The sequence below is a fragment of the Molossus molossus genome, unplaced genomic scaffold (genome assembly GCF_014108415.1).
Source record: "Molossus molossus isolate mMolMol1 unplaced genomic scaffold, mMolMol1.p scaffold_m16_p_18, whole genome shotgun sequence".
Taxonomy (NCBI): domain Eukaryota; kingdom Metazoa; phylum Chordata; class Mammalia; order Chiroptera; family Molossidae; genus Molossus; species Molossus molossus.
In genome coordinates this window covers 52,730,031-52,747,315 of record NW_023425353.1, presented here as the reverse complement: position 1 = coordinate 52,747,315, position 17,285 = coordinate 52,730,031, and the positions used below count along the sequence as shown (strand labels likewise).

Genomic DNA, 17,285 nt, shown 5'->3' with positions numbered 1-17,285 from the left:
TAAAATAAAATAATAAAAATAAAATAAATAAATAAATGAAGCAAAAAGGCGCCATAATTTTGAAAGAGGCCTTACAACTGAGGAACAAAAAAGAGATTTCTCTTAAAATAACATAATGGATAGTAATGTTAAATGTGAATGATTAAACAATTCAATCAAGAAGCAGAGATTGTCAGTCTAGATTAAAAAAAATCCAACTCTATGCTTTCTATAGGAGTCACAATTTATATTCAAAGATATAAGTAGATCGAAAGTAGAAGGATGGAAAAGATATGTCATTCAAATAGCAACCAAAAGAAAGTTCGAATGGTGATAGTTGTATCAGACAGAACAGATTTTAAAACAAAAAATGTTACCAGAGATTAAAAAGGGATATTTTATAATGATGAAAATGTCAATTCATCAGGAAAATATAACAGTTATAAACATGGATTCAACTACTAATAGAGCAAGAAAACAGAGGAAGCAAAAACTCAAAGAAATAAAGGGAGAAATGGATCATTCAAAGGTAATAGTTGGAGGCTGCAATACCCCACTTTCAATAATGTTTAGAACAACTAGGGAGGAGACCAACAAGGAAATAGAAGACTCAAACCATGTTATGAAACAAATAGATGCTAACAGACATTTAGGAAACATTCTATCCAACGACAGTAGAATATACATCCTTCTCAGATGTACACAAAACAATCCCCAGCATGAGACATATGCTAAACCACAAAACAACCTCAATATATGTAAAAGGACTGAAATAATATGAACTATGTTCTCCAACTACATCAGAAATTAGAAATCAATAGCAGATAGAAATTTGGGAAACTCACACATTTGTACAAATTAAACAACACATTCCTAATTAATGGGTCAAAGAAGAAATCACAAGGGAAATGAGAAAATGCTTGGAGATGAACGAAAATGAACACACACTGTACCAAAATTATGGGAAGCAACCAAAGCAGTGCCCAGAGAGATGTTTACAGCTGTAAATGCCTACACTAAAAAAGAAAGGTTTCAAATTAATAACCCAACCTTCACCTTAAAACAAGAAGAGCAAAGTAACCCTAAAGCAAGAAGAAAGAAGGAAATAAAATCAGAGCAGCAATTAATGATATAGAGAACAGAAAAACAATAGAGGAAATCAATGAAACTAACAGCTGGTTCTTTGAAAAGATCAAGAGACAAACTTTTGGCTAGACTGACCAAGAGAAAAATTAAAAGAGAAAAGAGTCAAATGACCAACACTGGAAACGAAAGAGGGGGCATTGCTACTTATCTTACAGAAATCAAAAGGATTTTAAAGGAACACTATCAACAACTGCACGCCAAAATTAGATAACTGAGATGAAATGAACATATTCTAAGAAAGACATACTACTGAAAATGACTCAAGCAAAAATAAAAAATCTGAATAAATCTATAACAAGTAGAGTTTGAATTAATAATGAAAAAATTACCCACAAGAAAAGCCCGCGTCCGGATGCTTACCAACTCTTCACAAACTCTTCTAATAAACAGAAGACGATGCCCTGGCCAGTGTGGCTCAGTTGGTTGAAGCATCGTCCTGTACTCCAAAGGGCGTGGGGTCAATTCTCAGTCAGGGCACATATCCAGGTTTCGGGTTCAATCCCTGGTTGGGGCATGAGTGGGAGGCAAATGATTGATGTTTCTCTCTCACATTGATGTTTCCCTCTCTCTGGAATAAAAAAAGAAAAATTCTTCAAAACAGAACAAAACAGAAGACAAGGGACCACCTCACAAATGATTCTATGGGGCTCGTATTACCCTGATAACAAAAGGAGACAAAGGTGTCATAAAAGAACTGTAATATCTTTTATGAATGCAAATGTGAAAATCCTCAACAAAGTACTAGCAAACCAAATACAACTACATATAAACTGTATTTTACACTGTGAGCAAACAGAATTTATCCCAGGAATGCAAGGTTGGTTCCATGTGTGAAAAATCAATATAACACACTACATTAATAGAATACTGGGGGGGCGAAAGTCACATGATTATCTTAAAAGACAAAGAAAATGCGTTTGACAAAATCTAACACCCTTTCATGATAAAAACACTCAACAAAGTAGGACTAGAAGGTAATTTCTTTGGTCTGATAAACAGCGTATATATAAACTCCCACAGCTAATATCATATTTCATGATGAAAGATGAACCGCTTTCCTCCTAAAATCAGAAAAAAGATAATGTTATCTATTCTTGCCACTTGGACTCAACATTTAACTAATTTCTTGCAATAAGGGAAGAAAGGAAAATAAAAGGCCTCCAGACTGGAAAGAAATGTAAGCCTATCTCTATTCACAGGTGGCATGATACTGCACATAGAAAATCCTCAGGAATCCACTGACAATCTATTAGATCTAATAAATGAGTTCAGCAAGGTTGAGGATACCAGATCAACATAGAAAAATGAACTGTTCTTCAATCCTTTTGCAATAAACAACCCCAAAAAGAAATTAAGAAAATAATTACATTTGAAATAGCATTAAAAAAAATAGTAAGATACTTAGGAACAAATTTAACCAAAAAGTTCAAAACTTATATTCTGAAAACTATAAAACATTGAAAGAAATATGAAAAGATCTAAATATATCGGAAAACCTTCCATTGTCATGAATCACAAGACTTATTGTTAAGATGGCAATATTCTCAAAATCGATTCACTGTGATTCCTATTAGACTCCCGGTTGACTTCTTTGGAGAAACTGAAAAGCTGATTCAAAAATTGCAAAAATCTAAAACAGTCCTGAAAAAGAACAAATGGGCCCTGGCTGGTTTGGCTCAGCGGTTAGAGCGTCCACCTGCGGTCTGGAGAGACCCGGGTTCGGTTCCCGCTAAGGGCATGTACCTCGGTTGCAGTTTGTCCTCGGCCCTGGTTGGTCGTGCGGGTGGCAGCCACTCGATGTGTCCCTTTCACATCGATGTTTCCCTCTTTCTCTCTTCCTCTCTCTCCCTCCCACTCTGTCTGTACAAAAAAATGGAAAAATGTCCTTGGATGAGGATTAAAAAAAAAAAAGAACAAATGGGAAGACTCACACTTCCTAATTTCAAAACTTACTACAAGTCTACAGTAATCAAGATAGTGTAGTAAGCCCTGGCCGGTTTGGCTCAGTGGTTAGAGTGTCGGCCCATGGACCGGGGAGTCCTGGGTCTGGTTTCTGCTAAGGGCACGTACCTCGATTGCAGTTTGTCCTTGGCCCTGGTTGGGGTCGTATGGGAAGCAACCACTCAAAGTGTCTCTCTCACATCGATGTTTCTCTCTCTCCCCCCTTCCCACTCTATCTGAAGATAAATGCAAAAATGTCCTCGAGTGAAGAAAAAAAAAAAGATAGTGTAGTAAGATCAGTGTAATAGAACTGACTTCAGAAATAAATCCATGTGTTTATGGTCAACTAATTTTCAGCAAGGGTGCCAAGACAAGTCAATGGGGGGAAAACAGTCTTTGCAACAGATGGTGATGGGACAACTGAATATTCATATCTAAAAAAATGAAGTTGAATCTTTACCTCCCACTATATGCAAAAATTAACTCAAAATAGATAAAACACCTAAATATAAAAGCTAAGACTGTAAAATTTTTAGAAGAAAACACAGAGGTAAATTTTCACAGTCTTGGATTTGGCAATGGCTTTTTAGATATACCAAAACACAAGCAACAAAGAAAAATAGAGCCCTGACCGGTTTGGCTCAGCGGTTAGAGCGTCGGCCTGCGGTCCGGAGAGACCCGGGTTCGGTTCCCGCTAAGGGCACATACCTTGGTTGCAGTTTGTCCCCAGCCCTGGTTGGGTCGTGTGGGTGGCAGTCACTCGATGTGTCGCTTTCACGTCGATGTTTCTCTCTCTCTCTCTCCCTCTATCTGAACAAAATATCGAAAAATGTCCTCGGGTGAGGATAAAAAAAAAAAAAAAGATAAATTAGATTTCATCAACATTTAAAATGTGTGCTTTAATAAATACTATCAAGGAAGTGAAAAACAGAATGGAAGAAAATATCTGCTAATCATAATTCTGATAAGGGACTTTTAACTAGACTAAATAAAAATCTCTTACAACTCAATAATACAAAGACAACCTAATCAAAGAATGGGCAAAGGATCTGAATAGACATTTCCCCAGAGAAAATATACATATGGCCTAAAAGCACATGAAAAGATGATTGACATTATTAGTCATCAGAGAAATGCAAATCAAAACCACAAGATACCACTTCACAGTCGCTAGAATGACTGTAATCTACAAGTCGGAAACAAGTGTTGACAGGATATGGAAAAACTGGAACCCAAATACGCTGCTGATGGGAATGTAAACTGATGTACCACTTTGGAAAACAGTCTAGCAGTTCCTCAAACAATTAAACATAGTCACCATGTGACCCAGCAATTCCACTCTTATATTCCCAAGCAAAATGAAATCATGTCCATACAAAAAAATTGCACATGAGTGTGTATAGCAGCATTATTCATAAAAGCCAAAAGGTAGAAACAACCCAAATGTCCCTCAATGACGAATGAATAAACAAAAGGTGGTATATTTGTTCAATGGAATATTACTCGGCACTGAAAAGGAATGGATTGCTGATACATGCTACAACATCGATAAACTATGAAAACACTCTGCTAAGTGAAAGAAGCCAGTCACAGAAGACCATACATATGATACCATTTACACGAAATGTCCAGAATAGAAAAATTTAGAGATAGAAAATACCTTTGTGGTTGGAGAGGGCTGGAGGGGATGAGGGGTAGAAGGTGACAGCTAAAGGGTATGCAGTTTCTTTTTATTTTATTTATTTTTTAAATTTATTTTTTGGTACATGCCCCTTACGGGAACCGAACCTGGGACTCTCTGGTCCGTGGGCCAACGCTTCAACTGCTGAGCCAAACCAGCCAGGGCTGGAGTTTCTTTTTAAGGTGATGAAATGTTCTAAAATTCACTGTGATGGTTGTACAGCTCTGGAAATATTCTAAAATCCAGTGACTTATACACTTTAATTGGGTAACTGTATGGCATTATGAACTAGCTATCAATAAAGCTGTTTTAAAAATATAGTGGGAAGAAAAAACCATGGCAACTTTGAAATCTTTCCTCAGATGCTGCCAGTCCATTTTAGCTGACAAATGTTATCATTTAATACTTACACCTTTGTCAGCTTCTTCCTTCCATGTTCCTCATCCCAACTCATACACACAGCCCCTTGTCTGCCACTTGAGAAAATAAACAGTGGGGTGAGAGGCAGGGTTTTCTTGTAGATGGAAGGTGAGTTTTAGAGTAGTGGGACATCAGGCAGAGATGTCCACCAAAGAGTGGAAAATTCAGGGCCGAAGCAGCTAAGGATGGTGCAAGAGGTGGGGTGGACAGAGGAGAAGGGCTCCAAGGGGTCTCAGCGCCCCAGCGAATATCCTGACTCCTGCACCGAGAACAGGGCCAGGCCCCTCCCTTACCGACAGGGGCCAGCTGATGCAGGTGAGCACGCGGTAGAGGCGGAAGAGGTGGACCAGGTAAAATGCGAGGATCATTATCAAGTTGCAAATGGTGACCACTTCAAAGTATCTGTAGGCACTCTGGTTGATCCATGGAGAGCTCCTCACGCAGATGAAGGCAATCAGCAGAGTGACCTGGGACAGAAATACAGACACATCAGAGAAATGCCCACCCGAGACAGGCGCCCAGAGAACAAACAGCAACAGAGTAACAGAAACACAGACAACAACAGAAAACTGAGGAACTGCTACAATCCAGGGTATCTCCTCACAAACTGGCTGGAAGAGTACAATTTCCTGTAGTACAAGCTTTTAAAATAGATGCTGGTTGTCGATGCTGAGAACAGCTGAGTGGCTTTGTCCTCTGAAGTCTGTTACGTTGTGTTGGCAGGATGCCTCCCCAGACAGAGGGCAGGAACGTAGGAAAACAACCAAGCAGAACCACTGCATTTATTTGCTGGACCTCCACAGAGAAAAGATACAGTCACTGTGATACTGTACCTTGGGTTTGCATAATAGGTTGAAGTGTAGGATGCTGCCAATCACTTTAGACCCACAAAGATGGAGATTCATACATTACACCCGACCAGCCGGCAGACAATGAGTCACTGTTTATTGATGTACATGATCTCATGGAGGACTCATGGAACTCTGCCAGGTGGATGAAATCACTCCTATGTTCATATGGGGAAACTGAGGCATACAGGTTCTATAATTAGCTCAAGGCTATCCAGCTTGTAAGCGGCAGAGGTGGGATTTCAACCCGAGTCTGTCTGACTGCAGGGACCATGTTCCTCTGTGTCAGATTCAATTTTGCCTTTTAAAAATAGAAACCGAGGAAGGTGGATATGCTATCAAACATGTGGGAATCCTGGTTACGAGGTGGGGCTTGGTCACCACTGGGCAGATGGTAAGAACCCACTAAGTCTATTGTTGCATGCATGAATGAATGAATAAGCAGAAGTAACAAATTAAAGACCTATTAATGAATTAACAGGGCAGGTAAATTAGTTGCAACATATGAATTGTATGGGAGAACAAACTGGCGGAGGGGAGAGAAGATTCTGGGTTTCTGTGAAGGCCACTCGAATAGATAAATTCCTGTTCATGTACATGGGGAATAAACCAGTAACACAGGTATGAAGTGCATGTCAACTCTTAGGATCTATTTTAAAAGCACAACGAATTTAGGACAACCATGATTTATGCTGCCTTTTCCCCATAGAATGGTGATTCTCCGGACCGCAAGCGGACGCTCTAACCGCTGAGCCAAACCGGCCAGGGCTTATTTTAAAGATTTTTTTTTTAATCCTCACCCGAGGACATTTTTCCATTTTTTGCACAGATAGAGTGGGAGGGAGAGAGAGGAAGAGAGAGAGAGAGAGAAACATCGATGTGAAAGGGACACATCGAGTGGCTGCCACCCGCACGACCAACCAGGGCCGGGGACAAACTGCAACCGAGGTACATGCCCTTAGCGGGAACCGAACCCGGGAGAATGGTGATTCTCAAAGGGTGTGTGTGCATGGGTGATTTTGTCCTCTGGCATCATCTGGAGACATTTTTTAGTTGTTGTGAGAGGTCGTGGTAGAAGCCGCGGGTGCTGCTGACCACCGCACATGCACAGGACAGCCGGGTGGAGAGAACACCCTGGTCTCCCACGTGGCCCCACTGCTGTGGAGAAACTCGCTGTAGAATATGTGAGTCTGTACTGAGAATTAAACCACAAAATGGATCTAAGGCTGGTTAAAGTGGCCAGTGCTAATAGTGCTCTATTTTCTAAAGCCCCTACTACTTCTCTTTTTTGTTAATTCTTACCCAAGGATATTTTCCTATTGACTTCTAGATAGAGTGGAAGGAAGGGAAGGGAGGGAGGGAGAGAGAGAGAGAGAGAAAAACATTGATGTGAGAGACACACATCGACTGGTTGCCTCCCAATGACCCCGACCAGGGCTGGGGATCGAACCTGCAAACCAGGTACATGTCCTTGACTGGGAATCGAACCCTAGACCCTTCGGTCTGCAGGCCAACATTCTCACCACTGAGCCAGACTGGTCAGGCCAGCCCCTCGTTTCTCGCGTACTCCTACCAAGGTCCTCAGTAACAGGCACACAGCTTCAAGCTCTCGGCCTGAAGCGTAAAGCAGCACAAAGAACTCTGCTCAGCAGGACAAAGCAGGACAGAGCGGCTGTGACGAGAAGGGACCCTCAACCCTGGTGCATTTCCCTTTGCTAATGAGCAACGTATTTTCATATTCTCGGTTCCTCTCCAGCCAGTCAGCCATGGTAATATAATGATTCACGCCTTGAGGTTGTTTTACAGCCTAGGGGAAGCTTTGCTCTGCTCAGGAGCCTGTGTGCTGGCCAGGGGGTGGCTGCGCCATCAGTCCCCATTTCCAGGGCTCCTCTGCCTGGGAAGTCTAGGGGTCTCTCAGTCCTGCACCGACCCCCTCATTGGCTGGGGCATTTTTATTTAAGGCCCGCCTTAAAATGCACAGAATTCAGGATCAGGCTTCCTGGAGAAGCAGCAATTCTGCATCTAATTTAATGCCAAGATGAGAATAATTTTCACAACCCTTCATCTGTGACAGAGTAGCTCTTTCTCGTGACACCGAGATGTGGGAGTTTCCCAGTGACCAAAAGGGACCCAGGCAGGTCTCCCCCTCGGAGCTCCCAGGCGGAGCAGGAAGTACATCATTACATAAGCCATCTCAAACCTCGCCGGGCAACTTGCCTATGAAATGAGACTTTCTGAATTCTGTCCACTTGGCCTGAGTCCGCCCACCACGTGCCCTTCTTTAGGAAAGCCCAGTTTGGGAACATCTCATTTAGACAGCAGACGCTGTGTACTGAGGCATATGCCACTGAAAGCTTCCCTTCTGCCCAGGGATTCTTCCATGCTTAGTTGAGAGCCAGCATCTTAGTTAGTGCACTAGGGGGAAAAGAGTTGACTGACACCAAACTTTCCAGGAACTCTGCTAAGGCCAGTAGTGACCTCTGCAGATGCTGGAGACCCCCGAGTCATTCAGATCCATGCTCAGGGGGCACCAGAAAGGTGAAGCAGAAGAAGGAACAAGACAATGGTGGAGAAAAAGGCCCTGGGGTATTAGTCTCCCACCCACACCTGGCCCTTTTAGGACCTCTTCCTGTTCCCTGTTAGAAAAGCAATCCACAGCCCTGCCGGTGTGGCTCAGTGGATTGAGCATCCTCCCATGGACTGAGAGATCTTGGCTCGATTCCTGGTCAGGGCATGTGCCCGGGTTTGGACTTGGTCCCCAGTGGGGGGCATGCAGGAGGCAGCCAATTAGTGTTTCTCTCTCACGTCGATGTTTCTATCTCTCTCTCTCTTCTATCTCTAAAAAAAAAAAAAAAATCAATAAAAACATCACAAACAAGCCTGAATTCAGAGGTGACCGAGTAGTTCTGACTTCAGGACTGAGTGAAGAAGGCTGGGGGCTCTGGGAAGACAGATGTGGTTCTGTCCAGAGTGACTGAAACATGATACAAAGGGGTGACTTGATTCTCAGGGTGCCCGCCAGCGCCTGCATCAAGGTTTGTTCATCTATATTGAATTGTCATGAGCGTTGAAAATAAAATCTAACATAAATGTCCATTAAAAGTAAAGTTGGGCCCGGCTGGCGTGGCTCAGCTGGTTGAGTGTCGACCCAAGCACCAGGAGGTCACAGGTTTGATTCCAGGTCAGGGCACATGCCCGGGTTTCGGGATCGGTCGGGGGCGTGCAGGAGCCAGCTGATGGCAGTTTCTCTCTCATTGATGTTTCTCTCTCTCTCTCCCTTTCCCTGCAATAAAATAAAAAATTTAAAAAAACATTAGCCCTGGCCGGTGTGGCTCAGTGGCCAGGGTGGGGAATGTCAGGCCCGAGGGCCTTCTATACCAGCTAACATCACACACCTCACCAAATCAGCCTGACCAAATATAGCAGGCTAACTTCAAGTTGATAATTTTGTATGGCCCTTGAATGATGTAACAAATATCCAAATGGCCCTTGGCAGAAAAAATGTTCCCTACCCTGGTCTGAGTGTCAACCTGTGCACTGAAGGGTCTTGGGTTCAATTCCCGGTCAAGGGCATGTACTTGGGTTGCAGGTTTGATCCCTGGCCCTGGTCAGGGGTGCACAAGGGAGGCAACCGATGGATGTGTCTCTCACACAGATGTTTCTCTCTCTCCCTCCCTCCCTCCCTTCCTTCCACTCTCTAAATGTCAATGGATTGAAAAACAAACATACAAAAAAAAAAAAAGATGCAAGAACCCTCAGCTCAAAGCAAGGGTCTCACAGACTAGAATCACTTCAGATTAGAAACTAGTCCCCTTTGCTCCAGACTGTGTCCCTTCGGACTGCATACTGTGAGGATTTTTACCAGAAAGAAGAGATGGTTTCTGTGAAAGTAGCAGTGGTTTTGCTGTCCCAGGAGACGGAGTAGGCTGGCATCACCTGAGAGAACCTACCGTTCCCCTGAGAACTCAGGAACTGGAACAAGCTGGTCCTCACTCCACAGCCAGGCGCCAGGCAGCTTGGCCAGGTTCTCAGCTGAGTGGTGTCCCTTGTTAGGGCCCCAGATGGGCCACCCCAAAATGTCCCACAAAGCCCTATTGATTATTTTGAATTAAGGTTACCCAACAAGCAGCCGTGCCAGAAGGGCACTTTGACCCTCCCTTGTCTCCTCGAGTGCAGGAAACAAGTCTCCCTGTGACAGGTGCTCTCCTGCTCCCGGTGGGCTGAGAGGGGCCGCAGATGACCAGAGCTGACACAGCTGAGAGCTTACATAATCCCTTCAGTATAAAAAGGTGACCGGGCCCTGGCCGGTTTGGCTCAGTGGTTAGAGCGTCGGCCTGCGGTCTGGTGAGACCCGGGTTCGGTTTCCGCTAAGGGCACGTACTTCGGTTGCAGTTTGTCCCCGGCCCTGGTTGGTCGTGCGGGTGGCAGCCACTCGATGTGTCCCTTCACGTCGATGTTTCTCTCTCTTTCTCCCTTCCTCTCTCTCCCTCCCACTCTATCTGTACAAAAAATGGAAAATACCCTCGGGTGAGGATAAAAAAAAAAAAAGAAAAAGGTGACCGGGCCCTGGCCGGTTTGGCTCAGTGGTTAGAGCATCGGCCTGTGATCTAGAGAGACCTGGTTTTGGTTCCCGCCAAGGGCACGTACCTTGGTTGCAGTTTGTCCCTGGCCTTGGTTAGGTCGTACGGGTGGCAGCCACTTGATGTGTCCCTTTCACGTCGATGTTTCTCTCTCTCTCTCTCACCCTCCCACTCTATCTGAACAAAAAATGGAAAACTGTCCTCGGGTGAGGATAAAAAAAAAGGTGACTGGCCCTGGCCAGTTTGGCTCAGTGGTTAGAGCGTCGGCCTGTGGATCAAAGAGCTGTGGGTTTGATTCCAGTCAAGGGCACGTACCTCGCTTGCAGTTTGTACCCGGCCCTGGTCGGGGTCGTGTGGGAGGCAAGCAGTCAATGGGTCCTGCTCGCATAGATGTTCCTCTCTCTCTCTCCCTTTCTCTCATTCCAACCAAAGATAAATAGAAAAATATCCTCGGGTGAGGATTAAAAAAAAAAGAGAGAGAAAGAAAAAGGTGATTGGTTCGATCCTTGAGCCTCATTTTATAATCTTGAGCCTCATGCTTTTGGGATTCTCCCATGGGCACGTATTAAATTGGTTTTCCTCCTGTTAATCTAGTCTTGTGTCAATTTTATTATTACTAGCCCCTGTAAGAACTAAATAAGGGTAAAGGGGGGGTTCCCCCCTTACCAACACCCTCGAGGAAGAGACGGACAATTTCTGGAGAGGATTCGAGAGGAAGTGCTCAGGCATGGCTTCCTCTGAGCCGGACGGCAGAGGCCTGCGGTGGCCTCAGGACCCTGCCACCTGCCGCCTGCAGCCTGTGACCTCAGGACCCTGCCACCTGCCGCCTGCGGCCTGTGCCCTCAGCGGGCCTGGCCCCTCCACGCTCCTGCCGAGTCTGGTCCACTGAGCGTGCCTGTGTCTGGCTGAAGCTGGCACCAGACACCTTGTTTTTTTTTAAGTTTTTAATTTTAACGATCTGTCATTTCTTTTGTTGCTCATGTTTTTGGTGTAATAGCTAATAATCTAGTACCAACTCCAAGGTCCCAAAGATTTACACCCATGTTTTTTGTTTGTTCCTCCCCCGAGGGTAGTTTTCTATTTATCTTCAGTTAGAATGAGAGAGGGAAAGACAGAAACATCGACGTGAGAGGGACACATCGACTGGCTGCCTCCTGCACGACCCTAACCAGGGCCGGGGACGAACCACAACCGATGCTCCACTACTGAGCCAGACCAGCCAGGGCCGGACACCTTTTGTTCTACGAGCCCTGGGCTGGATGCTGGCAGGTCACCCAACCCCACCCTCTCACAGAGTTTTTTCTTCTGACCTCAGAATAACATTTCAGTGACAGAGACAGGCAGGAGGAGGGGAAATAATGGATAAAAGTCAACATCAAAAAGCCCCAGGACCAAGTCCAAGAGGCTTTTCTGGAAAAGCCCAGGAGATAAAAGCCAGGCACGTTGAAACAGTCCGAGATGTGAATGATGACGCAGTTGGACGCGGCGTGGAGGTATGTGTAGGCCCAGAAATAACTGCAGTGGGCAGGCAGGAAGAGGAATGTGGATGTTCCCGACATTGACTGAATTCTCTCCTGGGGTGTAGGCAAATTTACCCCGCTTCCCTGTTAAAACCCCCACTAGTCATCGCCAGGAAACAGCCCTGGTACGATCTCATTCACACCCACTGGGGAAGAACCCTCACCTTGGCTTACTTCCTCTGGGTCCCCCGTCTTACCAACATCAGACTTTAAAAAAATATATATGTTTGTATCGATTTTTCAGAGAGAGATAGAAACATCGATGTCAGAAAGAAACACCGATTGGCTGCCTCCTGAACACCCCCTACTGGGGATCAAGCCCGAAACCTGGGCATGTGCCCTGACCGGGAATCGAACCGGGGCCTCTCAGTCCATGGGACGATGCTCAGCCCACTGAGCCACACTGGCTGGGCAACATCAGACTTTTGTTACAGGTTTCTTCCCACCCTCTCACAGTTCTGTTCTGTATTCAAATACAAAAATGCCACAGAAAACACAAGGGAGGGGGAATAATCTAGGAAACATTACATCAGGGGCCCTCAGGTCCAGGCATCAGCAGCCAGGTAACAGACTGGTTTCTGAATCAAACCCTGCAGCAAAGTCTCCTGCAGCGTACTGAGAACCAGAGCTTGTCGTGCTGGGAATGTTTCTGGAAGGCCATGTAAGAAGCTGTGAATAGTGGCTGCTTCCGGGAAGGAGAATGAATTATTTAGTGGTTTAGAAAATCTGCTTATTTTGTTCTCCTGTATTATACAGATCACATATTAAGTTGTAAAATAGCATTTTTTTAAAATGACATCTCAGAGGTCTTTAACAGCACATACCCTTTTCTTAAAATTGGCTGCAGCTTCATTTGACCCTGGGTTTCTCAGCCTAGCACGAGTGACATTTGAGCGGTGTTGTAGGATGCTTAGCAGCTAGTGGTCACAATCAAAAATGTCTCCAGACGTTGCCAAAGGTGCTCTGGGTGAGGACCACTACTTCAGATAGTCTTTTATTAACAGGTATTTAGTATACCCCCAGTTTCTTACAAATACAGAAAATTTTGCAAATATATTTTTGGACACACATCTTTGTATATGTGTAATCATTTCTGGAAGATTCCTGGAAGTGAAATTACTGGGTGAAGGCATACTTACATTTAAGGTTTTGATGTTTGCTGCCAAAATGCTATCCCCAAAAGATATGAGTTTCCCTGCATAGGAAATCTTGCCAACATAGATTATTATCAGTGTTGTTGTTGTTGTTAATCCTCATCCGAGGATAATTTTCCATTGATTTTCAGAGAATGGAAGAGGAGAGAGGGGGCGAAAGAGAGAGACATTGATTGAGAAACATCATTTAGTTGCCTACCTCACTCAACCCGACTGGGGCTGGGTATTGAACCTGCAACCCAGGTATGTGCCCTTGACTAGAAATTGAATTTGCAACCCTTTGGTGTGCAGGCCAACGCTCCAACACTGAGCCACACTGGCCAGGTCTGTTATCAGTGTTTAAAAAGAATGAAAACAGTCCTGGCCAGGTAACTTGGTTGGTTAGTGTCGCCCCCACTCTGGCTATGGCAGTGATGGCCCGTGCCATGGAGTTGTGTTTCCAAAGAACACCACCGTCCTCAACACTGGTTACTGGCTGTGTGTCAGCAAAAGTGACCAGGACAGAGAGGAGTGAGAGGGGCAGAGGTCCGGAGGCCAGTGCCACGGACACCCACACGGGGTAAAGGAAGCAGTAGCCAAGGTAGGGCATGAGCAGTGAGGAGTCTAGAGGATCAGCAGGAACCACCACCTACTGAACACCTACGAGGTACAGGCGGTGTGACACTAGCTCAGGTGATCCTCACAGCAGCCCCCCCATGGCCAGGTGGCACTGTGCCCAATTCTCGGAGCAGACAAAGGTAAGGACCAGGCGTGGGTCACTTGCCCAAGGAAGGTCACACAGATGGTAGGTGGTGGAACCAAGAAGCAAATCCAGGTCTATCTGACTCCCACGGTTCTGTGAATGAGCTCACACCCAACCCATAAGCTCACACGTATTATTTCTCCATTTCAAATACTGGATCACGCTGTTTATACAATTGTATACCCTGCTTTTTAAAACTACAAATAGTTTATCATTTGTAGATGCCACACATGCAATTATCCTGCTTCAGAGAGAGCCCTTATCATTGCCCAGCAAGCTGTATATTTTACCTATTATTTTTTCTTTTTCTCTTTCTTTTTGTCAGTCACCCCTCAAATGTAAGCCCCACGATGATGAGGACTTTGATCTGTTTTGTCCACTGTTGTTTCCCCTGTGCCCTATGGCACATGGATTCTCCATAGATATTTGCTGAATGAATAAAGGCACAAATGAATGAATGCAATTATATGTCCGTTTCCCGAGGGCCACATTCCTGCTCACTCCTGCCTGGTGTCTAGAAGGGAGAGACAGGTGAGTAAGGAAGGCGAGACCACCGCCCTGGAGAGGTCCCACCTGTAACACGCAGGACGAGACCAGTGAGCACACAGGCAGGAGCCACGACGACGTCCCTGCTGTATCCCGGAGCCCAGCACAGAGCAGGCCTTCGATAACACACGCAGACCCGAATTTGGGGTCGAACTTGATTCTCAAAGCACCCCAGTGTAAAAACGGCCTGCAGGCTGAATACCGCCTCTTTCCTGTAGTCACCTCCCCTCAGGCTCTCCGGGGTGTATGGGGAGGCAGCACCCCGTTCGCTTTGAGGCACGAGCAGAACAGGGGCTGCCGGCGCGGGTGCCACCACGACAAGCAGACGATGCCCAGCGACCGAAACACCCACTGAAACACTGATGGTGAGACAAACACAGCACAGGATTTGCTTCACAATAATGGGAACAAATGGGCACGAGGGATCTTTCGGGGGTGACGGAAATGTCGCAAAATTGGATCATGGCGATGGCTGCACAACTCTGCCAATTTACTAAAAATCATTGAACTGCGCGCTTAAAACCACTCTCTGTCCTGGTATGCACGTTATACCTCAATTTCGCTGTTAAACAGTACTTTGGGGGATTAAGTGGGTGGGGATTGGGAAACTGGGGGAGGGGCACATGAGGGTTCACTGTGCTATTCTTTCTACTTTTGTGCAGGTTTGTAATTTGCCGTAATAAAAAAAAGTTAAAATATATAAAACCCGATAAGCTCGGAGAAATGACTAAATGCCCTATGGGGGGACCAAGGGGAGACACGAGCCGAGATTTGCAGACATTGCTCTTACCATCAAGGCACAGGTGGAAGTTAGGAAACAAGTTTTAGTTTCAGGTGATGCCACGGGGCTTCATCCAAGAGCAGACAACAGTGTTTGGTTCCTTTCAAAACCTGAACGAAAGTGCAACAGCTCACATTCTGACCACAGGCAGGCCAAGCAGCGGGTTCTAGTCACGAAAGTCACCAGTGCAAGCAGAGCAGACACTTGGGGACGGTGTGTCTGGTGTCGTCGAGCACACCGGTGTCTGAATGGGGCCACAGCTGGACAGCTGGTGTCGGCAGCTTTCCACAACAACGGTGCCAGGTGGGCTGAACAAAGCTTGTCCGACTCTGCAAAGAACAGATGGAACCTTCCGGAGCAGCCTTCCCAGGACTGACTGGAGAAACACCCAAGCTGCTTCGATCGAGTAGGCTGGGGGTGTGGAGAGCATATGTGAGGCCCTGAAATATCTAGAAATGCATGGTGTAACTGTACAGGCGCAACAAAGATCCTGCGTGAGCAGCAGAGGAGCTGCAGCCTTGCACTAAGGGGGGCTGACTCCTCCCCACCACACCCAAGCCAGCTTCACCCAGCTCAGCCGCCACACCTCCGCCTCACTCCATCCCCCTCTCCTCCGCCTGAGTCTCAGCCGCCCACCACACCAACGCCTCACTCCGTCCCCCTCTCCTCCGCCTGAGTCTCAGCCGCCCAAGGCTTCCTGCCCTCTAGACTCTAGAAGCTAAGCAGCCACCAAAGACCCTTTCTAACTGACAGTTCGCCCAAATGCGTGTAGGTTCGTGTCTTCTGCTTCCCCTCCACGAGAGCACCTGTTGGGTACTGAGGGGAGGAGATGGAGGGAGACGCAGAGCCAGGCAGGTGCTCCAGTCCATCCTGGACTCTAAGGCTGCAGGGAGCAGGCCACCCACTCAGGTCACCTTGTCAGGGCAGGGGAGCCCCTTTGGGGCAGGCCTGGGGGAGGGCTGGTGGGTGTTCCTCATCGCTTAGGGCACAGCCCACAAGGGGGTGTCCCTCTCTCCAGTGCCTGCCAGATGCTCCCGGACTGAGCCTCTCATGTCACACTGCACAGGGAGCAGCCCTAGGTTTTCCCAATGTGGCCACAGCTCATTTCCAGTCTCACAGGCTCTTCCAGAGCGTGGCTGCTCCTCCTCAAGAAGCAGGATCCATTTCCCCTCCCGGTGAACCAGGGCAGGCTTGGTGGCCACCTGGAACGTGGCGAAAGTGACATTGCATAACTCCTAAGGCTAAGTCATAGTCCTGGGTACGACCTCCCCTGGCCCTCTCGGGCTCACCCTGGGAACCCTCCGCCACGTCACAGATCGCTCGGAGACGCGCACGCCGCTGTCCCACCATCAGCCAGCATCCGCTACCACACTGAGCGAGGGAGCCTTCAGCCGGCCCAGCCCCAGCCTCCAGGTCTTCGCGGTCGAGGCCCGGTCACTGGTGGCACCGAGACAAGCCCTCCTCACTGCGTCCTGCCCAAATTCTGACCCTCAGAACCTGTGAACATGATACGCGGCTGCTTTCACCAGGACATTCTGCGGAAATCTGATCTGCAGCCATAGTACCCGGAGTAGACACAAATAAAGGTCCCACTTGGTCTGCTTTGAACGTAGCACAGGAATCGTTCTGCGTCCCACATTTTCCTTCTTTGCAGAGAAGCTGAGATCTGTCCAGAGGGCAGCGATGAGCCCAGCTGAGAGAGACAGCATCTGTGACCTGCAGCTGGGCACTCTCTTAAAAATGTCCCCTCAGCAGAGATGCCCTTGGGGCAGGCTCGGCTGAAAGGCAGCTGTGGCCTCTGAGAACATGAATATTATAGGGAAATCCGCTGTGCTGGAGATGGTTTGAGAATCCCCACCTCCACCCAGTCTCGCTGAGTGGTGCCGGTCCCCCCTGGCAGATGGGAGGCGCTGATGGGGCTGAAGCTGCCGAGCCTGGGGTCTGCGA

The 17,285-nt window shown here is 46.6% G+C and overlaps 1 protein-coding gene across 1 annotated transcript in view; it reads right to left on the bottom strand.

Annotated features, from left to right (window-relative positions):
* The window catches only part of CMTM7 (CKLF like MARVEL transmembrane domain containing 7), a 50,146-nt gene that overhangs the window by 8,318 nt on the left and 24,543 nt on the right, over window positions 1-17,285 (bottom strand). The window contains exon 2 of the mRNA XM_036267439.1: window positions 5,461-5,634. Within this exon, the coding sequence (XP_036123332.1) occupies window positions 5,461-5,634 (174 nt within the window). The remainder of the gene's footprint in view (window positions 1-5,460; window positions 5,635-17,285) is intronic.